This window comes from Belonocnema kinseyi, chromosome 9, assembly GCF_010883055.1.
Source record: "Belonocnema kinseyi isolate 2016_QV_RU_SX_M_011 chromosome 9, B_treatae_v1, whole genome shotgun sequence".
NCBI classification, from domain to species: domain Eukaryota; kingdom Metazoa; phylum Arthropoda; class Insecta; order Hymenoptera; family Cynipidae; genus Belonocnema; species Belonocnema kinseyi.
Window position 1 is genome coordinate 40,192,359 of NC_046665.1, and position 9,302 is coordinate 40,201,660.

Below are 9,302 nucleotides of genomic sequence, written 5' to 3' on the forward strand. Positions count from 1 at the left end.
TAACTATAGAAAATATTGTTAGAAACAAACGATTGCTAGAAAGTTTGCATGTTGATAGAGAGAGAGAGAGAAGTATTTGAGATTATTTGCTCCATGTGATACACGTTTAAGATAATAAAAATATATATGTATTTCCAATTATTAAAATTATATACCTTCGTGAAGTACACATCGATTTACTGGTAAAATATAATGAGAATTTGAAAAAATGTTATAATAGTGTGAATTTTCTCAAATTGAACAAGAATTAAATTCACTATGCATACAAAGAAACTATATTGCATTATTGATCAAGTAACTTTAAAAAATAAAATTACTTTATCAATTTTCTCTCACAGCGAAAGCTTTCAGACTTAACTAACAGCCCACAATATGCTGATCTCATTTTTGTTAAGAATTGGATTTTGGTACCAAGCACAATATTCGATACGGGGCTATGCCGGTATATGGGATAAAATACGTCAAATGTTCCCACCTAAAATTATTATTATTTTTTTTTTGATCGGGTGGAAACTTCGCTGAATTATAGACCTAGTGGACCTACAATAATTCACCAAACCATAGCTTCATTTCTCAACCGCCGGTCGATATACAGGGTTTTCAATTTTCCACTTTTTCATGCGTTTCTTCATATGCACGTTAGTGTATCTTCTTTTAGTATGATCCGATTGGACTTCTGTAACAGGGTTTTGATAAACTCTTTTCATGTACTTCAAGTCTATTATAACTACATCTTTGAAATATTTGTTTTATTTTGTTTGAAAATCAAAATTGCATTCGATTTTTGAAAGAAAACCATATTTTAAAAAAATAAGTTTTTTATACTCTTTGAAATCATGTAGGATAAAATCTGGGCCAGAAATGTTTTCTTGGTCAAACTAAAGTGTTTACGTTCGAGATTACCTCGTTAAATTTCCGCAGCGTTCGAGCACATACATATTTACCAGCAATGCGAACACTCAAGAACATAGTGTGAATCAACTCTGCAAATATCTTACTTTTGTTTGCTTGCTCTTTTATTGGTAACCCTTGTTTCTTTTTTAATTTTTGGGAAAAATCAGTTTTTTCCTCTAAAGAATAAGGTTTAAGCGCAAGATTTATTCCATCTACGGTTGGAATCACTGAATGGTACTTTTAAGTACCCGGTATATCGTCCCCGCAGATTTGAATCTAGCTTTTAATGCTTCTGCATTTACAGCATGACTTTCTTAAGAGCTTCACATAATTATGGCTTTCTTAAAGTTTTCCAACGTCCATTCTTATAACGCTTGTGCTGTCAAAATATGGCCCTTTTCCATGTGCCGTAACGTGGAAGTGCCACTCTGCTTCAATTCCAAAATCTTCCTTATGAAAGCGGAGATTGTCAAAGTTGTACTTGTTCTTGAAGTGTTGCTGTTTTCCGCCTGAAAAGTAAAATATCTCCTTGGGTTCAAAATTACTCTTCAATTAATTGACAATTATTTTCTGAAATGCGTGTACGGCCACATAATCGTGAGCCAGAGCGTCCAATAATATGGTCATGCTACGATGTTTCAGTTGATCATCTTCTCTCTGATAAATAACTACTGTCAAAATACGTACTTAGTTATTATTCCAATGAAAAACTTCTGCGGCGTTCTGAGCTGCAAAAGCTAAATTTAACGCGAAATCAAACTGGACAAAAAATTCTCCTTCCACCAATTTCTCCTTCAAGTATTTACCAAAAAAATACTGTTAACTAAATGAATGTAGGTCCAATACGCCGGGTGCCATATTACACCATGTCCCTACGTGCCACATTGTTATCCCAGTTTATTCTACATTATTACCCTGTCACCTAATTCTACCCAAGTTTCCCTCCACAACCAACCATCCTCCATCACCCACCAATACATTCACCAGACCCTACAATCGCTGCCTCTTTTTTTCATGGAGTCACATTTCCATAACCACAGCTGCCACATGGCCTGGGCACATGCCGTCCTCTATTATAGCTTTTTTCACCAGCATTATACCACATTACCCCAAACTTATCTCTCTTTTCTCCAACCATTTAACTGTAAAACTTTTCCTGCACATCATGCTCCTTTGCCCCAAACCATCCCCTACCCTACATATATTCCTCAGTAAACCTTCCCCTATTTAGCCATTTCCCCCTGCTTTAGAGTGATAACTCCAGGTACCACCTTTTCCCCGCCATCCTCAGATATAACCATTTCCTAATTCAAATCCAGATATCACCTTTCGTAAACCGCCACTTTGTCAGGAATTGCCACATACCTTCGATACCCTCTACCGCCCAAGCCCACATATCCTCACTTGTAACCTATCAGAGCCTCCCCGTAGCCTTTTCAATATAAAAGTCCAGAATTCTATAGTGGCTTATTATTACTTATTTTCCTAAAAGATCCGAACCACTAAGTCAAACAAATGTTATATTGAAATAATTAATATAATAAATATTTAAATAATTTATTTCAAAATAAATTATGTTAAAATCGATATTGATTCTTTACCTAACAGATTTTTCCTTATTTCAAGAGGCGCCAAGAGAAGGAGACTGCTATGAATGTTTCCACGGTTTTTCCGGAAGACTACACGGTAAACCATAGTGAAATTCCTGTCGCCCAAGCTGATGTTCTAGATGACCAAAGTGAAGAAGGCGATGCTCGAAAACACACTACGCGTAAGTTCTTCATCTTCAAATTAAATCCCTGAGATATATGTTATCTGCAGTTGGAAAAAAAAGTTGCAAACAATTGACAACTACCTATTAAGTTTTGAATGTGGTAGTGCATCCACCTTACGATAAAAATTATTCCACGTCGCATATTTGTATAATTGTCAATTATTTGCAAACACTCTTAATTGAAAAATATACGTAGGGTTTACTGTGTTTTTATTACTTTTCTTTAATAATTACTACCTTACAAACTCAAACATTTGACAACCACCTTTTAGCCTTCGGCTATCAAACGCTATATTGACCCTAGTTGTAGAAAACTTATCGAGAAACCCCGCTCCTGTAACTAGTCTGGGATCCAGGAGCACTTTAGTGTCCATTTTAGGTCCTGATGATTTGATGATTGAATCTTGTGCAGAATGTTCTCCTGATTCCAAATATATTGTATGCTCATCGCAAATTCAGTTTGTTTTGTTGTTATTTGACATTTTATGTGTTTAAATAAAAAATGTCACATCTCTGAAAGTTATTCAATGTTTGAAAATATTTTTTCATAATCATTTAAATAACTGTGATATGCACAAATTTGATGAATGCTGTATGTTAATGTAATTGATAGTTTTCGAGGAAAACAATAAAATAGCATTTTAATGAAAAACCGTTTCTGCAGTATATTTTTTACCTTTTTACAATTTTTAATGTAATCATATAGTACTCGCTGAGACGAAGACAATTTGTTTCAAATTTTTGTCAATTAGTAACAGCACAGCGGATGAACTTAGACGCTGCAGGTTTGAAACCTTGACTGAACCCTCACACACAGGCGCACACTCGCTCATACAGAAGTGAAAAGATGGCATTTATTTCGATTAAAAAAAAAATTAATCTAATAGTCTAATTGAAAAAATATCAAAATAAAATTGTATTCGTCTCCGCGAGTACTATATGATTACAAAAAAAACATTGTGAAATGATAAAAAATATACTATTGAAATAGTTTTAAATTAAAACGCTATTTTATTGTTTTTCTCAAAAACCATCAAATAAATCAACATACATCATCCATAAAATTTGTGCATATCACACTTCTTTAAATGATAATGAAAAAATATTTTTTAAACTTTAATAACTTTCAGAGATGTGACATTTTTTACTTAAGCTTAAAAAATGTCAAATAACACACGATATATTCGGAATCAGGAGAATATTCTGCACAAGAATCAATCATCAAATCATATGGACCTAAAATGGACACAAACTCTCCTCTTCGGATAAAAGGCTAAACTAGACGTTATATTTTTCAGTAGAACCAAGCAAGTTTTCCTTTTTTCAGTCAAAATAAGAAATAAAATGTTCCACTTATGATAGACAACGATACTTTAACTTCTAGGTTCAAGATCTTAATTTCATGGTCAATTCGCTCCGGTTGTCTTCCAGAGTTCGAACATTGTATTTTTTTGTAATTGTAATTTATTGAACTTAGAAAAAATTAATTTAATTTTCATTTATTGCGTTTTTTGCGTTTATTTTGTTAGCTGAAAGCCAAGGACTTGTTTAAACTTAGAAGAAAATTAGGATTATGCGAAAAAATACGTTTTTTGCTTATATACACTTCTTTATCTTCTAAATCGTTTGAACTGACGAATGTAATGCCATTAGTAACCCTTTTTTCTATTTTTAGTGAAATAAAGAATTTAAATATTAAAAATGGCGGGGGCTAGCATTCCACCGACTTTAATTGAATGTTTTGCAATATGTTGCTACAGAAGTGTAATGGCACGTTAAAAACAAGGTCTCTTCGTTAATTGCTATTTATTCGTTTAAACAAAGAATTCCGAAAAATCAATTACTAAATTGAATAACTTGAACAAATGACGGCTGAAAGCCACGATAATAATGTATATATGTATATCAGGGTTGATGGTTATAAATTTAAAGGTCAACAAATTCAAAATGACGGCAAAATTTGTAGATAACATAAAATATGTTGCACCTTAGGGGTGATTCACAAAATACGTGATACGTTTAGGGGAGGGTGGGGGTCTACCGATATCATTCTCCATGTTAAGACCAACGGAGAACGTATCACGCAGGGGAAGGGGGGGTCAGAAGTCCCTGAAAAATGTATCACATATTTTGTGAATGGCCCCTTAAGTGAAGGGTCAAACCACCTATTAACCAAGCAAAACACACCCAAAATGGTTTTTCGCGTTTATTTTAAAAACGGAGTATCGGGAAATAATTATTTTTTACAGAAAAATAGTTCTTACAATCTACAATGAGAATGCAAGTTATAAATTTTTCCTCTAGAGGTCATACTTCCTGAATAATCAACCTTCAGTTTCTGAATAAAAGAGTATATATGTAAAAATGTATGGAATTTTCCGTTCTACAATTTAATTCTTGTACATTTTCATCCGAAAATCATCTTGTTTCGAGATCTGAACTATGAAAGGAGTGTACCGCCCGCGAATTAAAACTCACCCCATATCTTGACGACTAATTATTTAGTAAGTACGACCCACAGAGGAAAAATGTATACATGTATTCTTATTGTACATTGTACGAACTACTTGCCTGTAAGAAATCATTTTTTTCCGATGAACCGTTTCCAAAATAAACGTCAAAAACCTTTTTTTAGGGGTGTTTCCCCTGATTTAAGGTTAGTTTCACCCTCCATTTCTAGTTCAAATAATTGTATGTTATCTACCAATGGGTTAAAGAATATTTTTAGCAAATATAAATAATTTATTTTGAGATTTTTTTAATGCATGTTAAAAAAGGTTTGGCCGCCATTTTTAATTCTTGTAGCCTGAAATTTATAATCAGCAACCCCTAAATACATGTACACACTATTTTCGTGGCTTTAGGACATAATTTCGTCTAGTTATTCAACTTTAAAACACATTTTTCGGAATTCTGTGTTTAAATAAATAAATAACAATTAGCGGAAAGATTTTTCAAAAGTTTTCATTATACATCTTTAGCAGCACAATGCAAAAGATATTTAAGTGACATTACCGCATAGGCTTATTCTCTTATAGACTTGGCAATGAAGAAGTCAACTCAAGCAGCAATGTAACTTATGTATCTTTTTAGTTTGTACGGCAGAGATCGCTCATCTATAAGTTTCTTTTGACCACATACCCTCGTATTTGTATAGTTCGAATAAGCCACAAAGTTACGAAAATAAGTAAATTAATCTGAATAACCAGGCAGTCTTTTTCTGATTTCTTAAATAATTGAAATTTTTATTAGAGGTAATAACTGCCAGTCTTCATTCAAAGAGATCATAAAAATGTATTGTTTCAAATAATTTGGTTGAATCAATGTAAAATGGCACAACAGAGAATCCAGCATGGAGTTCCCCATATCAGTTTGCCATATACATAATTGATATTAATAAAAACAATGCCCACAGGAAAATAATTATGGTATTCTGAGAAAAACTTCTTTCAAAAACTCGATGCTTGTTTTTTTTTTTTCCTATCAGCATTGAAGTCATAAATGCGATGATGATCGGGTATCCTAAATGGTTAACGAGGGTTTTCAATGTCTAGCTGTAAATTATCATATTTCCCATATAGTATGCAATGATGTGTGCAATTGTACATTAAAGGCAATAAACGCTTGCCTTGTTTACATAAATCGTTTCTGAGCTCCACTAACACTAATGGTTCCATTTTACTTCACAAAGCCGGTACCATAATGCCATAATTGAGTGGCTTCTAATCATTCAAGGAGGTCTCTTATTTTTAAACTTCAATGCTATTTCTTTATCGACGGAATTCCACAATACTTGCCCATTATTGTGATAATTCAAGAATGAAAAAGAAATTATACTTTTATAACCATTATTGCGGAGATATTGTAGAATCCAAGGTTTTTGAACATTCAAAATTTTGTAGGATTAACAATTTTCTGGAAAATTACAAATCGTGCTTTAAGTGATTATATTCCATTTCTTCAAAAAAAGGGTGCACATGATTTTTATGTGTTTCGAACGCTGGATCCAACGACGATCTTAGTTCTGCGACATGTCACACGATTCTCGAGATTGACATGACTCTTAGTTTTTTTTACTTTGAAATCCATATCTACAGGCACAGGGCAACAGTGCGCTAAACAACAAATGCTCTAACTGATTAAAAAATGGGTTTAAAACAAAACAAAAAAATGCAAATCTAGATATTTTTATGAGGAATGCAATGGTGCACTTGGTATTTCAGCCCGATGCATACTTTGTTCATAAGGATTGCAGAAAGACAACAGCGTAATTGTTTACACAATTGTTTAAACAAGAAAACACTAAACGTTCACCGAGATATTTCCGAAACAAATCCAGAGGTATTTTTACATTTTTATATGTTACTTAGTTTTTTAAAATTAATTGCACAACTTTGAAATCCCTATCTATTGCTAACTTTAACGTCGTGAATATCGTACGTCGCACGGTATGGAGCGCGGAACGTCAACCAGAAAACACGCACAACTTTTGATGATACGCGAGTTGATATCTTCGTAATTAAACGAGCTATCTTAATAAGGAAACTAAAGCATTGAAATCAATGGAGAAGTTAGAACGGATTCCATTTGTTTATAAAAATTGTTGCTAATTTCATCAATAATTATTCAACAATGGTAAAAGGATTTTTATTTTATAGAATAAACATACCTAACGAAACATGCCAAAAATTATGGCGATTGTACCAATCGGAGAAAAAAATGAATTAAGAGGACAATGCTAAAAAAGTTAAATAACAATAACGACCCAAAAAATGAAAATTTTGCAAAAATATTTTAGGGCTATTTTCTTTATGTGGAACTCGAACTTATCACGCATTCCCGACGAAAAATTACAACCCATTAAAAAACATTGGCCCACTTGACAAATTTTGACACATATGAATATAGAGTTATGAAAATTTGAAAGTTTCAACTTATGTTAATTCAAGGTCAATCATTGAACTCGCATTGTATGTCGAATTCGTACATGAAATGTATTTGGAAAGTGAATTCGAAGTGAATTCTAGCATTATTTTTTAAAAACTTCTTCTCGGGCAAACCCGGTTTTATATCATCACTCACGGATTATGTCAAGTGCCTGATGAGAAAGCAACAAAATAAGGAAGACGATAAGTACAATACATGTATGCCTAATTTGACATGTTGAGCAAATCCTGTTTTTTTATCTCACTCTCCTCAGACTAAGTGGCTGTCAAGTTCATGATGCGAGAATCTACAGCTTAAGGTGGGATCTGAACCACGGAACCTCGGTACAAATACATATAAAACCTTCCAGAGGTTCCGGCTCAGAAATCGAAACCACGCAGCTCTAACGTGAAGTCCGACCGCCTAATAGCCTGAGCCACCATTATTATTTTCGGGGTAGCATGACTCACTCAGTTTTATTATTTTTCGGTAGATATTTTGTAGGTTAGGTTTATAGTAGATGGAGAATTTCTTTAGAAATTCAAATATTTGGTTGACATTTCATGTATTTTGTGAAAAATCTTTGTTTCTAGGTGCGAAGAATTAATCTCTTCGGCGGAAAATAAGTTTTTTGTATGGAAATTTATTTTCTTAACCGAAAATTCATCTTTAGAACTGAAAATCTAACTATTCCAATTTTTACTGAAAACAATTTTTTTTATCTTTTTTTTTTATTATTTTTTTAATAAACATGAGAATTTTATTAAAAAGAGATAAATTTTTAAAGGGAAAATAAAAATTAGAATGGACAGTATTTAATTTTCAATAACAAAAACAAATTTCAGTTGAAATTTCAGCAGGGAAATAAAAATTGTATATAATTAGTCAACTTTCTATAAAAGCCTGCAAGTTTGAAACAAAAAGGAAAAGTTTTTAATAAAGTTGTTCACTTTTGAACCAGTAAATTGCATTTTAATCCAATCCGTTATAATGATGGACTTGAAATATAATGCTCAGAAATTGTATATACATTTTTGTATCAGGTCACAGGTTCAATATATCCGTATTCTTTCTGCAAATTGTAACAGAACTAATAAAATTACTTTAATGTTCGTATGAATTTTATTAAGTTTTATTATGTATGTCAGAAGAGTAATAAATTTACCAAAATATTAATGTGAATTGATTCTATATTTTACCCACATCTTCTGCAAATTACCTCTGTATCGTAACTATTTTAAATCCATGAATACTTTTGAAATCCTTAGAATAGTGAATATAGGAGTCAAATAAATTTTCAACCCAGAAGAAGTTATTATTGAAATATTCCGTCTTGAAAAAATTACGTGAAACAATTTTTTATTAAATTTAAAATTAAATTAAATTAAAAAATTAGTATGAGAAAATTATTTTCAATAAAAATTGAAATAGTTACATTTTCAGTTCTAAAAATGAATTTTCGGTTAAGAAAATGAATTTTCATATAAAAACTTATTTTCCACCAAAGAGATTAATTTTTTGAACCAAGGAACAAAGATTTTTCACAAAATACATAAAACGCCAACCAAATATTTGAATTTCTAAAGAAATTCTACATCTGCTATAAACCTAACCTACAATAAATGTCCCTCGAAAAAAATAAAATTTTAACATTTTTTCATGAATTTCATTCATTCTTGTATACTATACGTATATACTATACAGATGG

General features: G+C 32.0%; 1 protein-coding gene across 1 annotated transcript in view; it reads left to right on the top strand.

Moving 5' to 3' along the window:
• LOC117180497 overlaps positions 1 to 9,302 on the top strand; it is an 85,836-nt gene that overhangs the window by 5,985 nt on the left and 70,549 nt on the right. The window contains exon 2 of the mRNA XM_033372995.1: positions 2,521 to 2,665. Within this exon, the coding sequence (XP_033228886.1) occupies positions 2,545 to 2,665 (121 nt within the window). The 5' untranslated portion in view covers positions 2,521 to 2,544. The remainder of the gene's footprint in view (positions 1 to 2,520; positions 2,666 to 9,302) is intronic.